This window comes from Bos indicus x Bos taurus, chromosome 21, assembly GCF_003369695.1.
Source record: "Bos indicus x Bos taurus breed Angus x Brahman F1 hybrid chromosome 21, Bos_hybrid_MaternalHap_v2.0, whole genome shotgun sequence".
Classification (NCBI taxonomy): Eukaryota; Metazoa; Chordata; class Mammalia; order Artiodactyla; family Bovidae; genus Bos; species Bos indicus x Bos taurus.
This window is the reverse complement of record NC_040096.1, coordinates 47,472,042-47,491,316: the sequence shown is the minus strand read 5'-3', so window position 1 is coordinate 47,491,316 and position 19,275 is coordinate 47,472,042. Positions and strand designations below refer to the sequence as shown.

Below are 19,275 nucleotides of genomic sequence, written 5' to 3'. Positions count from 1 at the left end.
AATTAAACATTGTTAGAATGCTTGATACTGTTCCACACATCACAGAGATTATATTCTTTTATAATCATTTTTTCTAAATTTTACTGATCTGTCTTCAAGCTCACCAATCTTTTACTGTACAATCTCTAAACCACTATTAAGTATGTCCACCGAAGTTTTCATATCAGATGTTACAACTTTAGTTTTACAATTAAGTTCTTTCTAGAGTTTCGCTTCCTTGCTGATATTGCCCAGCAGTTCACACACTGGGAACACTTTTCTTTTAAGTCTTGGAAGAAAGTTAGAATAACTTCTTCAAAGCACTGTTCTGAATGTGTAATATATTGAGTATGTCAAGATTTGTTTCTGCTAACTATGTGTTCTCTGGACTGAGGCTCACATTTATCTACTTCTAGTATTTTTAATTATACGCTGGTCAATGTGGGTGGTTCACTGTAAGGTATCTATATTATGCTGTCTTTCTTTGAAGAGTGTGGATTTTTCCTCCAGAAAAGAGTGAAGTTATTGCTTAATTCCTTTGCACCTATCAAACTTATTTTTGTAATTTATTTTATCAGGTCTATTCCAGTTCTGAACTTAATCTGAGGTCCTGAATCTTTACCTAGAGCTGTTCTGACAGATATATAGACAGAAGGCATATGTGGCTATTCAGATTTAACTGTACATTAATTAAAATTAAATAAAATTTAAAATAAATTATTCTTTTGCACTAGCCACATTTAAAGTGCTCAGGAACCAAATGTAGTTCATGGCTACCAAACTGAACAATGTAGAAATATTTCCATTATTATAGAATATTGTATTAAATAACACTGCATTCAGGCTTGGTCCTTAATCTAAGGAAGAATCAAGTGAATGTCCAAGGTTCTCATCAAGCTTTCTCTACTTCAGGTAGACCAGATCTCCAACTTCTCCCTTTAACTCACAGTACTCTGGCAGTGCTTTTAAGCCACTTGCATGCAAGCCCTGCGCATGAATTGCCAAACTCTTGGATGAGGACTGAAGAGTCTAACTAAATGGAGAGTTTTGAAATCACCTTTTCTGGATTCTAACAGAACATATCTAGAAATGATTATTAACGTTGAGTTGTTATTAAAATAAGAAACTAAAAAAGATAAAAAATGCAAGTAATACTTCCCTGAATAGAAAAGTAAGCAAAAGCTAACTTATCATTTGTCCATTCAATCCATCCCTCTTTGATCTCTCTTCCCTACCATCCTAATTCTCAGTGTATTCTAACTGGCTGTGTATGGATTAGATACACACTGTTCTAGGAGTAAAAGATGAGAAGGGCAGGATGATAAATCAAGGGGAGTAATCTGAACAGGCTGCCCAAAAAAGAAGAGAAAAACAAAAGTCACAGAAACCCTTGATTTCAGCAGTATCTGTTGTATCCTGGGAAGAGGCACCATTTCCACTATGCCACAGCTTCTAAGGATCTCAATCTGTCGGTCCAGCCTTCAGGTCTAACAAGAAGAAAATGGCAGTTTAACACTGAGGCTATTATATTTCACATCTAATGTATGAATCATTTATTTTGTCAATGCTTATAATTATACTTACTACACTGATGCTGAATTATAAATATGTTTATATACAGTTTAAGAAAACTTAGTTTGCAATTTCCAGATTTTAGGATGATCACCTAAAATATTAAATAGATTTGAAATTATAATTCTAGCAGTTAAATTAAAAGCTACAGTTCAAACCTAATAACACTTCCTCTTCAATTTCATTAATAAAAACTACAGAACTGCTTTGAGTTTTTGTTATGAATTATATCAGAAAAGTATTGCATTTCAATAGTTTACTATGAACAATCAGAACTAATTAACAGTATAACAATATTTTACAACTGAAATAATTAAAATAAACTATAAAATTACTACATAAAACAGGTCTAATCTAGCTTATTCACTTTCTATAATCTCTTCAGTGCTGCAAAACCATTTATTTCTAAGATGATGACTTTACTTCTCTGGTTAATTCAACTACTAGGCTGTGGTACTCTGATCCTTTCTGTACAGTCATAACCTTGTAATGCTGAACCTTGTACTTAGCTAATGGTCAGGAACACAAAATTCAGTAAATAATACCATTGTAATGAATTGGTGCTTGAGTAAACTTCAGTGGATTTTCTCAAAATCCATAAACAAACAACAGTATAACCTAAATGTTAAGTTGACAGTTATTGCACAAAAGGATAGAGATGCTTCTTATACTATTGTAAGACACAAAGCAGAGTTCAGGAAATAGTATTAGTACTGACTGGATGACAGCCATGGTTTAATAGTTTATTAAGCTCTTTTTCAGTTATTGTATTCCTGGAATCACAGATGCCTCCTCCTCTTGGTTTGCAAACTTTGTTTGTTTGCTATTATAAATGTTGTAATCTCAATACAGCTGTCAATTACTTAAGTTCTCATTCTTAATTTTCTTACTGTATAATGTATGTTGCCCAAACATTGTGATATCCTAACAGACAGCCACTTCAACTTCTAAGATGACAAGAGAAAAACTAAAAAATTGTGTGATAAATCAAAGTATCAACAAGTTGAGAAAGAGTCATTCTCTTGGAGAGATAAGACTCTAATTATTTTTGAACATGTAACTATAACTAGCATTCTCCAAAGGAAAGCAGTAAATTACTTGTGGTCTGATTTAGTGACTGCAATTTAGCAAACACTTTGTAAATTTAGGCACTTTCTAGTTTTTCAACAGAGTCAATCATTTCACCTATTTTTATTTATTTATTTGGCTGTACCACATGGCTTGCCAGATCTTAGTTCCCTGGCCAGGGATCAAACCCATGCCCCATGCATAGAAGCACAAAGTCTCAAACACTGGGCCAGGGAATTCTCTATTTCACCTATTTTTAAAAAAATATTTGTACATTTTTTATACTGTTTTCATTTTATACATATTCAGAACTTTCCTGGTGGCACAGTGGATACGAATCCACCTGCCAATGCAGTAGATGTGGGTTCGACCCCTGGCCCGGAAAGATTTCACGTGCCGTGGGGCAACTAAGTCCATAGACCACAACCTCTGAGTCTGCACTCTAGAGCCCATGAGCTGACTACTGAAGCCTGTATGCCCTAGAGCACATTCTTCACAAGAGAAGACACTGCCACGACAAGCCCACACACACACCACACTGAAGAGTAGTCCCTGCTCACCACAACTAGAGACTGCTAAGTAGCTTCAGTCGTGTCCGACTCTGTATGACCCCACAGACAGCAGCCCATCAGGCTCTACCGTCCCTGGGATTTTCCAGGCAAGAACACTGGAGTGGGTTGCCATTTCCTTCTCCAATGCATGAAAGTGAAAAGTGAAAGTGAAGTTGCTCAGTCGTGTCCGACTCTCAGTGACCCCATGGACTGCAGCCCACCAGGCTCCTCCGTCCATGGGATTTTCCAGGCAAGAGTACTGGAGTGGGGTGCCATTGCCTTCTCCGACAACTAGAGAAAGCCCATGCAAAGCAAGGAAAACCCAGTGCAGCCAAAAATTAATTAATTAAAAATAATATATATATGCAAACCCATGAACATCATCCAAACCATTTGACAGGAATCAAGAGCAATTTCAGTAGAAAAGTAAGTCAACACTGTATTTAGCTCCCTCAAGTCACCTAAAACTTGCATTCTCTCCTGCCTTAATTCTTTCTCTTACCTACCTTTCCTGCACTTTTGATGCTGGGGACTTTGGAAGTACTTTTCATTGCCAAAATACTTCCATACATTCTTAAGCTTAATCCCTTTATTTCCTCAGCTTGATAAAAAAAAAAAAAAAAACTAGTCACTTCCAGTGACATCTTCATCTGCACCCTCTCTAGTAGAGCCTATTCTATGTTCAAATACTGTAATGTCAGACAGGAAAAAAGACCATGTAATTTTCCTGGTTCCCAACTGTCATTTCCAGTCCACTAATCCTTCATTAAACAACCCTTTCACTTTTGAAGTTTCTGTTATCCATTCAAAGTGTGTGGTCCATGGGCTAGTAGTGGTCGGAAACCGACACTGCCATGAAGCTGGTACTAAAATTCAGAAGCAGCAATCAAACATTTTACAGGAATTTCACAGAGCAAAGTTCATGGCTTTGAACTCATTAAAAGAATGTTTGCTTGAATTCTGCATGTCTATATATTTTTTATTTCATCTTTTGATAAGTCATTTTTATTGTATGTTAAAAAAGTAGTGGTCCATAACACATTTGAAAAATATTTTTTTAAAAACTAGTTTTCACCACAGACAGTTTAAGAAGCAATGATTTGGATGACTTGCTTCGTATCTGTTAACACTGTGATGTGAAAACCAAGGTAATTTTCCCACATTAAAAAAAATTTTTGCTTGCCAATATTCTAGACAGAAGCAAGAATCACACACACAACACTCTAGCTTTACAATTTCTTGACTCATCTATTCCAATAAAATTTACCTTCAAACAATATCCTCAGCCAGCATCTTGTTTTTAGTCCTCCTTAATCCTTAACTCTGAAATTCTACTCTTGGATCACAACCTTTCATTTTCCTACCTTCTTACTAAAACTGCTCTTTACTCTTCTTACCAGAATACACACTTTGTCTGGATGTGGACTTGCCTTCTCTGAATGCAACGCTTCTGCAAAAACAGCAACCCATGAACTTACAGAAGGCCTCACATGAGATTCCACACAGCACTGTTCTTAAGAAGGAATTCACTTCATAGCACATGAAGCGTGGTACTGGGCTCATGCTCCTGAAAACTGATCTTACCAAGTTCCACAGCATCATGAAGCAGCTGACTTGATACAACAGTGAAAACAGAATTTTGAAGACTTAAATATAGTGCCAGGTACCTGGCAATATCTTTTGGAGCTAGGATAAGGTTCTCTGTGACAATGTTTATGTTCCAAATCATAGTCCAACATATGGTACTTTTTCATTCACAGTCAGTATTCATGGGTCTAGGAATCAAGGGGTTGATATGGGAATGGCTTTATTATTACCCAGAGTGATCCAATAGCAAGATTTTTGCTTCCCATCTTGGCAAACTGAGATTCTGCTAATCCACAGGTGGTAGTTCCAAAGGGAGAGAAAAATTCTACTTAGTGATCTAACAAAAATCCCATCATGCTGGAAGTTGAAACTGTTACCTGGCCACGTAGAGGTCCTCATGCCTCTCAATCAATATGTAAGGAAGGAGGTAAATGTACAGGCTACGGAAACTAATTCTGACTACCTTGGGGAAGCAGAGTTGCTATTATACATTGAGGGTAAGGAGGAATATATCTAGAATACAGGAGACCACTCACAACATCTCTCACAGACATCTTATTCATCACATCCACCAATACCCTTAAAAATGAGGGTGAAATAAAAATATATGGAGATAAATAAGAATGGAACTAAAGAAGAGCAGATGTATATTAGAGAAGAGAAAGAGAGAGAGAAAGGAAAAATGAAGGAACAAATGAAAGAAGTGAGAAAAGGAGAAAGGGCAGGGAGGGAAGGAAGAAAAGAAGAAAGGAGGTGTGGAAAGAAGAATGGAAGGAAAGAAAGAAGGGCTAAAAGATGTCATTTGGGTAAAGAAAAATAACAAATAAGGAAAATTCATTCCAACATGAACAAATAGGGAATACTGAAAATCAATAATGGACAGACATAGAGTTTATTTTTAATTCTCATAATTTCTTTTAAAAACAATTTATTTCAATCAAAATAAATAAAAATGTCAATACATTAAGAAGGGTGATAGCAAATGAAATTTTACTCTTTTAAGATTCTTCAATTTAAACCATGTAATACACTATTAATATCAAGAAGACTGTGAGAAATACCATGGATTAAAAAAAAAACTAAAAATTGTTAAGATGTCAATCTCCCTCCATTTCAATGATCTACTAATTCAACACAATCTAATTATAATCCCACCAGGCTTTTTATAGAAGCTGAAAATCTGGTTTTAATATTTATAGAAAAATACAAAGAATCTATAACAAAAACAATCTTAAAAAAGAACAAAGTTGGAGGACAAGCAATGCCTGACATCACTGATTTACAGCAATCAGTGTAGTGTGCCACTGGCATAAGCATAGGAAAACATGATTAAAATAGAATAGAATGTTCATAAACAGGTACAAGGCAAAGAATTCGCCTGCCAATGTAAGAGATGCAAGAGACACGGGCTCAATTCCTCGTTGGGAAGATCTGACAGAGGTAGAAATGACAACCCACTCCAGTATTCTTGCCTGGGAAATCCCATGAAAAGAGGAGTCTGGCGGGCTACAGTTCATGGAGTCACAAAGAGCTGGACACGTCTTAGCAATGGAGCACGCATGGATGGCCAATTAATTTTCAAAACACGTCACTAAAGCCATTCAACGGGGTAAAAAACACCTTTTCAACAAACAGTGCTGGAACAACTGAATATTAACCTGTTTAGAAAACGATCCTGAATCTAATATCATACACAATAGTTCACTCAAAGTAAATCACAGATAAGAAGTAAAAACTAAAATAATAAAGCTTGTAGAGGAAAACAGGACAATATCTTTGTAATTTGGGGTGAGGACACATTTCCTAGACAAGGTACATTAAAATATTGCTATACCATCATATATGAATGCATATATATGGAATATAGCCCATGGGGTTGCAAAGAGACATGACTAAGCAACAGAACAACAACACATGGGATCTAGAAAAATTGTACAGATGAATCTATTTGCAGGGTAGAAGGAGAGGGTGGGAAGGACGGAGGACACTACCCTGTGTAAAACAGCTAGTGGCAAGCTACTGTATAACACAGGGAACTCAGCTAGGTGCTCTGCGATGACCTAAAGGGGGTGGAAAGGCGGGTGGGTTGAGAGGGAGCACCGAGAGGGAGGTGGCATATGTATACATATGGCTGATTCACGATGTTGTACAGTAGAGACTAACACAACAATGTAAAGCAATTCTATTCCAATAAAAAATATGATATCTCAGATTTCATCAAAATTTAAAACTTGGTCCATCAAAGTAACAGAATTAAGAAAATAAGCAATCAAGAGAAGACTAGGAATAAATATTTTTACTATATATATCAAATAACTGACTTTATATAGAATATACAAATCAATAAAAAAGTCAAATAAAAGATAGGTAAAAGACTTGAACACATGTTCAAAAAGGTAAGTATATAAATGCAATAAGCACATGAAAAACTGCTATTAGTCACTAAGAAATATGTAGTAGAACCACAATGATATACATATTATTGCACAACTAATAAAAGTTATAATTAAAAATACTGACAATTGTTGGTGAGTCCATAAATTGCTGCTGAGACTGTAAAACGATAGAGCAACTTCAGTGAGCAATTTGTGATCCCACAATTTCATTTTTAGATTTGTAACCAAGTGAATGAAAACTTACGTCCACAAAAAGGCTTATACAAGAATTCTCATAGTAGCCTTAATGATAATGAACAAAAACGGGACAAATCCAACTTTCCTGTTCCATCAACAGGAAAATGAATAAGAAATGCAAGATTATACACAATGGAATACTTATCAATAAAAAGGAAAGAAGTGCTTGGTAGAAAGAGCAATATGAATGAATATAAATATTGTGCTGCCAATTGTGTAATTGTTTAATCTACTTGCACGAAGTTCTAGAATATGCAAAATAAATCTATGGTTAAAAACAGAAAAGTCTGTAGGGTGATACTTTGGGATCTTATGTTCCCCAAAGTGGTTTCCCTCAATGGTTTTGGGGTCCATGGATGGTCTGCACCTGAATTAATCATTACATTTTCCAATTCTATCTTTGCTTAGACATATCAGCTGGAATTATTCAGAAACAATGGTCCCCGGCCCTCAGTCATCTTTTTAAAAAATAATTAATTAATTTTGAAAAAACAAAAACAAAACAGAAAAGTCATTTGGGTGGGGCAGATGTGATTGGTAGGGAAGGGAAATAAATGAGGGGACTTTCCTGGGATACGGAAATGTTCCTATCTTCAGAGGGATGTGGTCATGTGGGTGAAAATATTTGTCACAACTTGTCAAATTGCTGATTTAATACTTAACGTATTTCATTTGTGTGTAAATTGCATTTGAAATAAAAATTGTAAATAAAAAGTAAATATACTAATAGCAAAAAACATTCCATTTTCAAGGATATCTAAACCAAAATAACACTCATGAAGATCTAGTAATATATTTATGACTTACAGACATATTTATTGAAAAAGTTTCCAGATAAATTATAACTTAGAAATATATTTCATTATATATTCTAACCTACTAATAAAGACTATGATAATTTTTTACTGCAACAGGTTAAATAATGTTAACAAGGAAATAATATATAACTTCAGAATTTTTTTCTAGTTACAGGCTACTATTACTACTACTACTAAGTCACTTCAGTCGTGTCCGACTCTGTGCGACCTCATAGACGGCAGCCCATCAGGCTCCCCCATCCCTGGGATTCTCCAGGCAAGAACACTGGAGTGGGCTGCCATTTCCTTCTCCAACGCATGAAAGCAAAAAGTGAAAGGGAAGTCACTCAGTAGTGTCCGACTCTCCGCGACCCCATGGACTGCAGCCCACCAGGCTCCTCCATCCATGGGACTCTCCAGGCAAGAGTACTGGAGTGGGGTGCCATTGCCTTCTCCGACAGGCTACTAGTAACAGCAAAAACCATTATCCCCTGAATCACTGCAAGTATCAACATTAGATATTTAAATTAATTCTAGGAGGTGATTTGAGAATCTGATCTTTTGTGATCCCAGAGCTTAGTATTATGATAGATGAGTCAAGTAGCAATTAATCAAACAAACCTGTAGGTAAATGTACAGGCACAGCCACAGAGTCATTTTCAACAGTGAAGGCATTGATGTTGAGAAAGAAAGTTTTATTTTAAAAAGTGCCCTAATACTTTGGACTAAAGACTTACATTTTATAGTGAATGATACATTCAGGTATCTTTATGTTACTCCTGCACTACTTGTGTAAACAAGTCAAATAACTTTACTACATATTTGGTTGCATATTCCTGTGTTTTTGAAAATAAAATTTAGCAGAAATATAAGTAACCAAAATGCTAACTGAAAATTTTCCTTATGAAATCAGAGATGTAATGAAGAAACAAAATCACAGCAGTTTGAATTTTTGTGCCCAAATGGCAGTTTATGAAACTATAAAGTAGTTTTCCAAGATTACTACAAAATATGGGATTTTTAAAAATCATAAATTTATAACACACAAAAAATGTCACAAAGTCTTTAGAATAAAGATGCTTTCATGCCAAAACTTTATAATACAGGCTCCTCAAAACTTCTGCTAATTATCAAATGTGTTCATGGCTTAAATTCACACTCCCTTCAATCTTGCCTAACACTGCTTTTTCTGGAAAATAAGGATAGGTTTACTATTACACTAAAGAACAATGTATCAGAGAAAATGGTACTGCATACTTAACATGGCCTATTCTATTTTAAAAAGTATTAGTTGCAAAGCTGGTGAAGACTAATTTTTAAGGAAATAATTTCAGTTTTTGATATTTTAAGATGGTAAAATTACATGTGGACCTTTAGGAATGATATGCTGAAATGCAGTTTTAACAGAATGACTCATAGGAATTAGCACAGAAAAAGAATAATAGAAATTCTAGATCTACTTCAAAAAAGATGAAGAAAATCTTAAAGAAAAAAAAAAAAATCAGTCCTCAACAGCAAGAGGCAAGCTTAGAAAAATATGTATTTTCTACCCAACAAGCTATATTGTGATCTCAAGCATATAACTTTCTAGAGAAAGTAAAACTAATTAATGATGTAAAAATACCAGATTGGTGATTGCTACTGGAGAACAGCAAGGGCATGGGTTAACTGAACAGAGAACGGGGGGAATTTCTGGAGTGATAACTAATGATATGCTGTGCTGAAGAATTCAGAGGACAAAGTACCAATGCCTGCCTTCACCTGAAATTCATAAAGTGAGTGAGGTGAACTGATGGATAGAGGAAAGGATGGATAATGCAGAGATAATATAACAAATCAAGCTTCAGTGGGTCTTGATATACGCAGAACTCCTGGAACCAGTCCCCTGTAAATACCCTCAGGATGACTGGAGTTGTCCCAGTTTGTGTGTAAAAATAAACTTTAGCAAATCTCCTTGAAGAGCAAACCCAGATTCCTGGCCAGTGATGTGACCATCAAAGGTAATGTTCCACATGAGCAGAGGAAAGCATAACCAAGTTTCCAGATTTCCCCATTGTTAAGTGTTGCTTTCACTTTGTAGCCCTTGTAATTCACATAATAACTAGCACCTAATAAATGCAAAATAATGATCTGTTAAATTATTAGAAGTTTGCCAAAAAACTCATACTTGAAAAGAAAATAAATCATAACATTTAGAGTTTCATTTTTCAAGAAAAGTAGGAGACATGTTTAACATTGTTATTGTGACTAAAAATTTTTATTAATTTTTTCCCCTGTCAGTTTGTTAATTTGCTTTCCTGTCTGTCATACAATTATTTGCCTGTGCATTTTTTCCAGTCCATCTTGCTGAAATTTATTGTTGATATTTGATCTGTTCTAATAACTTCCTTTCTTCTTATTACAACATTTTTACAACTTTTTGAAACTATAAATAACTTTGGACAAGTACAGATAAGCAAGAAGGGAAACACTCATGCACAGATCCTTTGTCTTATTTTCAATGCATATCAAATATACTACTTGATAACCTGATTTTTCACTTTGATTTTATATTTTGTCAGATATTTGTATATTTTTCTAAATGTTTATATTAAGATTTATTGAACTCATGCTGTTTGGGGAGGTAGTTATGTTTTTTCTCTTCTTTTCATACCAGGAGCATTTTTGTAGGTAAATTTTTATGTACATCCATGTTTATTTCCTTAGGGAAAATTCTCAGAAGTAGAAATACTAAATCAAAGAGTATAAACATTTTAAATAAATATAGATTTTTGTACTGCCTTCATAGAAAAATTGTACACAGAAATGTTGAGATTTCATCCAAGGGGAATTTGGATGAATAAAATACTCAGGAACTTAGACTTTATTTTCTAGGCAGTTGGGTCTCCTGAAATTTTTTTTAGTTTTCTGGTAATAAAGAAAGTACGTTCTTGAACAAGATTTCTGGACAGCACTGCATAAAGAAAATTATATACTATAAGTCCAAGGCTGAGGAAATAGTTGGGATCCTATTGTAATAATTCAGGCAAGAGATAATGAGGGTCTAAACAAGAAAAATGATAGAGGAATAGATATGAAAGCTAAACTTGCATTTAAAAAAAAAACAGTTTAAATCATGTATGACTTATAGGAAAGAACACACATCTTAAGTAAAAATTTGGTGGATATTGATCCCATTTTATAGTACAGAAGCAACACTCCAGAGGGTTCCTCCATGCCTCTTCCTAATCAGAATTCCTTTCCAAGAGTAGTCATTACTCTCACTTCTAACACTGTCTAACTTCTAACACCTAGGTCATTTTGCATGTTTTAAACTTGATATAAAAGGAATCAAGCTATGTACTCTTTATCTTAATCTATAACCAATAGAGTTACAAAGCAACAGATCACCTGTACTTGTGGTAAACTGTTCAGCTGTCTTCTTAGAACTTTCTTCACTGTAATCCTGTACTGGATTCACATCTTCCTCTTAACTAGTTTATTTTTCATTTTGCTAGAGCTTCAGTTCAGTTCAGTTCAGTCACTCAGTCGTGTCCAACTCTTTGCAACCCCATGAATCCCAGCACGCCAGGCCTCCCTGTCCCTCACCAACTCCCGGAGTTCACTCAAACTCACGTCCATCGAGTCAGTGATGCCATCCAGCCATCTCATCCTCTGTCGTCCCCTTTTCCTCCTGCCCCCCAATCCCTCCCAGGATCAGTCTTTTCCAACAAGTCAACTCTTCGCATGAGGTGGCCAAAGTACTGGAGTTTCATCTTTAGCATCATTCCTTCCAAAGAAATCCCAGGGCTGATCTCCTTCAGAATGGACTGGTTAGTGCATGGTATATCAACAGCTTGCAAGCTATAGAGAAGGAGGAACCTGACTAGTGAAATGTTTAGCTCAATTTCTTTAATTACCCTGATATTTACTCCGTGGTCCTCCCTGCTTTTTATATTTGTCAACTGTGGACCTGAAAGATCTCAGGATCTATAGTTTTCATTACAGCATTTGACAGAAGTAAGTAACTATCAAAAAAAGATAAATTATATTTTGGGTAAAAGAGGCACATAAATGTTTTAAAAATATTTTCAACAACCAACACAATAAAGAAAAGTACACAGATGAAAAAGGGTTACTACTGAATTTAGGGATTTGGAATGACTCTTTTCCAGAAAATAGTGATGAGTTAAGATTCTCTGCATGGTGTTCAGGTAATAGAAATTTATGATCACTCATTCAGCCTTGATAGGCCAAGATGGAAAATTAACAACTAGAAGACGACAAAGGAAAAGGAAGCTCAGGGAAAGGACACGGAGACACTTCACCTGGGGAAAGAGAAAATAGTGCTAATTATGATGACATTTCTGTGGTATTCTGTCCAAAGACTCAAAATCTCATTCTAACCGTAAGAAAAAGGTATAGTTTCAGCTTTAGTCCGAAGGCATGAAAACCAGGAAAGTCAATGATATAAGATTCAGATGTTAATGTCATCCAGAAACACCCTCACAGACACAATCAGAAATAATGTCTAACCAAAAAGCTGGACACCCCATAGTCCAGTCAAGTTTTCACACAATTAGCATACTATTCCTTGGGGTTCTGGCTAAATTAGACTGGTTCTAGGATAGTTTTGATTTCCCAGGATATGCATAGATGGTTAGAGCCTGGCAGGAGAAGGCTTCAGGCCTCACTGATAGTTGTAGTCCATAGAATAATATCATATTTTCATTGATTGGAACTCAGCTGGTTCCCAGTGCAGTAGGTAAAGGGCCTAGCTTCTAAGCACTGAATAAGTAAGGCCTGGGAATGAAGACTGGAGTATGGACTTTTGCCAAAAGGGTTACGGGGGTTGGTATATAAAATATATCCAAAACACAAAAGCAAAGACCTTATAATAAAGACTTGGAATATAGCAGGGATAAAGAAAGAAAGTGGTCAGTTCTTTATGTACATGGATGTTTTAGTTAACAAAATAAATGATTTCTAAAACATCCTAAGCTGGAGTTTATACCTGTAATTGTTGTAAGCTCATAAAAATAGTTTTGACTCTCTCTTTAACAATATAGGGCTTCCCTGGTGGTTCACATAGTAAAGAATCTGCCTGCAATGCAGAAGACCTGGGTTTGATCACTGAGCTAGGAAGATCCCCTGGAGAAGGGAATGCTACCCAGTACTCTTGCCTGCGGAATTCCATGGACAGAGGGGCCTGGCAGGCTACAATCCATGGGGTCACAAAGAGTCAGACACAACTGAGCCACTAACACTTCACTTTTTTTAAAACAATATGCTGAATGATCCAAGATTGAATACAATTGGTAGGGTACAAAATGCTAAAAAAAAAAAAAAAAAAAAAAAAAAATTGCTCATTTAAAAAGTTTAAATTGAACTTTTCCCAATTCTAATCTGAAGATAAATGATAAATGTCAGATTTCCACATTGAGATAGGATAGAATTGTTTGTGGCAGAACAGTGCTCCAGCCAAGAAAAAAGAAAGCTAGATTAAAATTTAAAAATCATGTTTAAGACAGCAGAAGACTGCTACTGCAACAATGACTTGAGCAGCTAGAATTCTGAAGAGGGTTTAGCTGGAGACAGGTGATTGGAAGACTGGAAGTTGTTTTTTTCCTCCTAAGTTTTAAAGGCTCAAGGAATGGGCAAGAGGCTGAGAAATCAGGCTGTGACTACATAGAAGACTCTGGCTGGAGAACAGAGAAGTCATCTAAGCCTCTGGCATTTATGCAGGGCTGAAGTGACAAAATTAGAGATTTGAGACTTGTTTCCATCTCAGATCATTTGCTAAATCCCAAACCTGTACAGGGCTCGAAGTTAAAGAGCTAAGCCCTAAGCCCTGTGAAAAGAATACTGGCATTTCCAACAGTCTTAAAATGCTGAGAAGACAAACAACAGACTAGAGGATTCTCCAGGAGTAGGTCCCTAGTGGATACTCAGCTCTCAGTTTAGGAAGCCTCCCCAAAAGCACAGGGGTAAACCACAGGTAGACCAAGATGTGCCAAAACTCACCCAGCCTTCAAGGATATAGTAAAGAATGTCAGATACTGATAGAAATGAACTAATAGGAAATATTTTATGAAGTATAAAAGGCACAGCTGGTTAAGTGATAACCTTAAGCAAGCAAGAAAAGAGGTCCACTAGTGTGAAATAGAGCAGTTGTCCACTAACCGAAATATGTAAGAAAGATACAAAGTAGAAAAGGCGGAGTATATGGGTGCCACATGCAGGTAGGCCAGTCACTGATATGATGGAGACAAGCAGAAATTTCTCTTTCTATTGGCGAGAAGAGGTTGGATAGTTGCGGGGACAGGAAGAAGATAAAAAAGAGTCCTCCAGAGGGGGAGAGTGAGTGGACTAGCAAAAGGCAAGAAGGTTATCAGGCAACACCAGGGGTCTACTTGAAGACAACTGTCATGAACAGTTGAGTCATCAAATGTGTGATAGACTCTTGCCATATAAAGCTTTGAAGGTATACAACAGGCAGAAAGTTAAATTTATAAAACTTAGGTTTTGTTAGGTGAGCAGGACAAAGGAAGAGGGTCAGGACAACTGAGGTTATCTTACATGCAAGTAGGAGCTACTTATGGTGACCCAAGGAATCTAAGCTAGATAGAGAAGAGAGGACATGAAGGGGTTAAAGGAAAGGAAAAGAGGTGATAAGATCAATATAATCAGGCGCCAGTAGAGTTGAAAATTTGCTAGAATTTTAGAATAGGCTGGAAAGATAGTACGTGGATGCTTGAAATTGAGACTGATAATGACCAAGAATAAGGTATGATCATAGGGTGGATAGCAGAACAGGTCAAGAGCATCTGGAAGACTGGAGGAGAGAGATTCAGAGAGATGAGATGGCTGTTGAAAGAATCATCCACATAGATATTTAAATCACCAAGAATCGTGACAGGAGTAAGCTGAAGAAAGAGACAGTAAAATAGATCCTAAAGTCTTTAAGAGATGAAGGAAGCTATATGGGAGTGTATATATGACTGCAACAGGAGTGTGTAATGGGTGGTACAATCTGATGCATGGGTCTCAAAGCTGGAGGTGTTTAGAGAGAAAAAAGGAAGAATGATTGAAACGCACTAATCGAACAAGCCTCCAAGGCCAGTGGCCCAACTGCTGGGGGAGGGAATACATTCACACTTGAGAGGACTGCAGTGGAAGCTGCATCCTCAGGGTGGTGATCAAGTTTCAGCTGGAGCAGGAAGGTGTAAGTAATGTTCAGAAAGGAATACCCTAATAATTTGATTCATTTATCCATGTTTACTAAAAGGCACTGAATTAGGCACTGGGAATAAAACAGTAATAAAGACATAATCTCAGCCCTCCCAAAACTGTGACTCAAGTAAGAAGTCTCATATAAAAGCGATTACTTTAAAGAATTGAACTAAATTTTTATAAAAAGCTAACAGTTTTATTAAGAAATGAGGATGCATATATTTGAAGAATGATATAACAAAATATGTGATTATCTTAATATAGCTAATCATTGTGGTATTAATTATAAGCTAAAAACTAATTTGAATTAAGAATAAGTGGGGGAAAGTCATTTTTTAATGTAAAGAAAGAGGGAAAAATGGTAGACAGCTTTTTATAGATACATGCAGGTACCTGAGACAAAGCAGCATCTCGTTCTTCAATCACTGCGTTCATTTCTTCTGCAGTTATTCTCTTTTTACATTCCTTGGTCTTGTAGATTCTATCCACAATTATAGCTCCATTCTTCTGAATAGCTACCCCTGTGTCTGCATTGTTTATTCTGTTCAGTAATTCCTGTAATGTCTACCAACACCATTATATGTTAGTCAGACATGAAGTTTTAATATATTTTATTTAATATAGGGTTTTAATTAATAGGCACATGTGAATTGTAAATTGACTGAGTGAAGTTATTGAATTTTCATATTGCAGCAAAGATGTACATTATTAGTGTGTCAATTCTTCTTTTTCCCACATCTTAGTTCTTGAAACCCACTCAATTGAACTTAAGCCTCTAAGATATAAGACTGACATCAAGAAATCTCCTCGGAGAATGGCTTACCATGTCATTTTCTTCAGGGTTAATATTTTCTAGCCTAGAAAAAAGGGACACAGAAAGCCTGATCAGTAGCATTTCCTTAGTGCAGCAAAATGAATTCGCTTTTTAAATCTTTAGAACCTCAAGTAATTTCATTCGACTAGTCTTTAGAGTCAACCATGACACTGAACATATTAAAGTGCCACCTGCTCGACTCCATCTTTCAATAATGCTCCATATCTTCTGCACTGACTTCAGACTGTTAAGTTATTAATGTTTACTGCTATATATGACTACAAGGATCAATTGTTCATATGTGCTTAGATGAAGAAAGTTCCCCAGTGATAGAAGCACTCATTCTCATCATTATATTTATTTCTGGACTTTCAATTCTTACCAGAAACTGTATTTCCTCTCCTTTTTGGACATCATCACAAGTAAAACAAGGCAAGTATTTTTACTACAGAGTTAAACAATGTTCCCTCAAAAAGCAACAACAAATAATTACCACTAAATTTGACCTGACAATCTCCTGCTGCTACCTATTTGGTAAAACAAATATGCTGTATAGAAATGCTGACCAAAACTGGGCCACATTTTTAGATGTCTAATATTATTTTCTCTTCTGCATAACATAGATAGAATTATTCAAATTAAGGGCAAAAAAGGTAAACTGGTTCCCGTCATAAATGCATTTTTGTCTTACAAGAGTCATAGTGCTGGGGGAGGATGGGATGGGAGGTAGGAGGGAAGCTCAAGAGGGAGGGGACATATGTATACATATGTATACCAAAGTATACATATGTATACCATGTTGATGTATGGCAGAAAGTAACACAGTATTGTAAAAGCAATTATCCTCCAATTAAAAATAAATTTTAAAGAATGAAAAAAAAGAAAAGAGTCTTAGTGCTCACTGAAAAGTTTGCTGATGTTGGTAAACTGAAGAAATGCAGTAAAAGTAAAGAAAGAAGTTCTAAATCACATATTTAGAAAATATCTGTTATATAACTTAGGCAATAATTAAATTTGGTAGATTAAATGAAACTTTATCATGGATACCAGTGAAATTACTTAGATTTTAGAAATGATTTCAATTATTTAAAAACTGTACTAGGGAATTCCCTGGTGGTCTAGTGGTTAGGGCTTTGTGCTTCCACTGAAGGGGGCATGGGTTCAATCCCTGGTCGGGGAACTAAGATCAGACATGATGTGCAGTGCATCCAAAAACAAAAGGTAAAATAAAAATTGGACTAAAAATTTTAGATATCCAAATTTCTGTTTTGATTTTTTCCCCTTGATTTCTTTACTCCTATGATTTAACATTTACCGCCAAAAAAAAAAAAAAGGATACTAGGAAAAAATAAAAGATACTTAATAAATTTATTACAAAATTGTTCCAAACTCCACAGTTCAAACTACTACATTCATAGAGAGGAAGTAAAGATGAAGATATATAAAAAAACTATTCCTACCCATATTTAAATAGTATTTAAGTTAACAAGTAGGTGAAGCAATTTTGAATTATATGTATTTAATGTATTATATCTCAAACTGCTAATGTCCCCTTGGATTCACATTTCAATAAGGGTAAATATGTACTCTTTTATCTTTTTCTCCCAAAATCAATCCAAAGTTTTCAAATATTCTGCTTCATAGAAGCTTGGTTTATAAGAACTATGAAGATAATCACTTCTTTTACTCAATTAAAAAATACAGTGGAAAAGTATAAGATAAAATTCTTACACTTAAGATCATGTAAAAACATTTTAAAAACATGAGCAGCTTTAACCATCAGTTACTGGTTGGCTAAATATGATTTTTAGAAAGCCATAGGTGGTGAGAAATATTTACCTTAATATTGTTCTTTATAGATGAAATCAAACTAAGAGCTGATTAATGACAGTTTCCAAAGAAGCTTAAATTTTTATAAATTTAACAATTTATTAAACTTGATCATTTAAAATGGGAAAAGACACGTGGAAATTAAGTGTTTAGATTTACAGATTACTGGAAACAAAAAAATTTATTTCTCAGTATTACACATCTCCCTTTTTTTGTTTTGTTTTAAAGAATTACATATGGACGAAAAGAAAACGGCAGTAGAGACAGGTTAACGAATTCCTATGTTCCAAATAATCAACACAATAAAAAGTGCGTGGAATTCCTGTGTAATATCTGTACATTTTTTTCAGGCACTGCAAAGTGAAGAATTATTACTTTAAGGAAAATCAAATTAAGAGTTTAAATGATTTAAATTAACAGTTTTCAACAGGAAAGGGTTAAGATAACTGTATCTAATCTCATATTAAATTCCCTGCTAACAACTAAAATTTAAGAGAAAATATTAAAATCAAATTTTCTTAGCAGATGTTATATACTGGATCCTCAGTATATGAATTCAGCATTCTGATTATAAATAACTTGTGTGGTTGTCTTTAAAACTCCATGACATACAGTGACTTATCACTTTCTGATAAATGAATCTGAACCATGTTTTAGTGAGTGAGTGTGTCAGGTCTGAAATGCAGGGGATAAGTGAGTGAGCCAAGTCAGCCACTTAGCATGTGAATCTCCATTTTGCTTTATTATGACCCTTTAAAACTGATATAAGTATAAAGATAAATGGTCACTAAGAGAAAAATAAAATGTGAAAAGAAAAACTTAAAAACTCTCGTACAAAACAACAACGAGGTATCACCTAATACCTGTTAGAATGGCTGTTATCAAAAGGACAAAACTATATTTGACACATTTTTCTGAGATGGATCATTCAATATCTACTTAAAGATTAAAAATCAACAAAAGTGGCTTCTAGAAGATTAAATATAGTTCTACGGTAAGTACATAATATACTGTATCACTAATGAAAACAAAAATTAAACAAACAACTTACCTTTAAAAAACTGAAGCAATTTGAAATAGTTATGTAAGACATTCAACTTTCTATGTAAAATGACTTTTTAGGCTTAAGGTTTACTAGCAGCGTGTACAACATAAAAGTTTTATTTGCTTAATAAAGACAAAATAATAGTTGTCATATGAAATATATCTGACAAATTATACATTATATTTTA

General features: G+C 35.1%; 1 protein-coding gene across 6 annotated transcripts in view; it reads right to left on the bottom strand.

Annotated features, from left to right (window-relative positions):
- Positions 1 to 19,275, bottom strand: part of MIPOL1 (mirror-image polydactyly 1) — a 313,865-nt gene that overhangs the window by 183,179 nt on the left and 111,411 nt on the right. For all 6 annotated transcript variants that reach the window (XM_027520983.1, XM_027520985.1, XM_027520989.1 and 3 more), the window contains 2 exons: positions 16,223 to 16,256; positions 15,793 to 15,963 (listed from right to left, as the gene is read on the bottom strand). In XM_027520983.1, the coding sequence (XP_027376784.1) occupies positions 15,793 to 15,963; positions 16,223 to 16,256 (205 nt within the window). The remainder of the gene's footprint in view (positions 1 to 15,792; positions 15,964 to 16,222; positions 16,257 to 19,275) is intronic.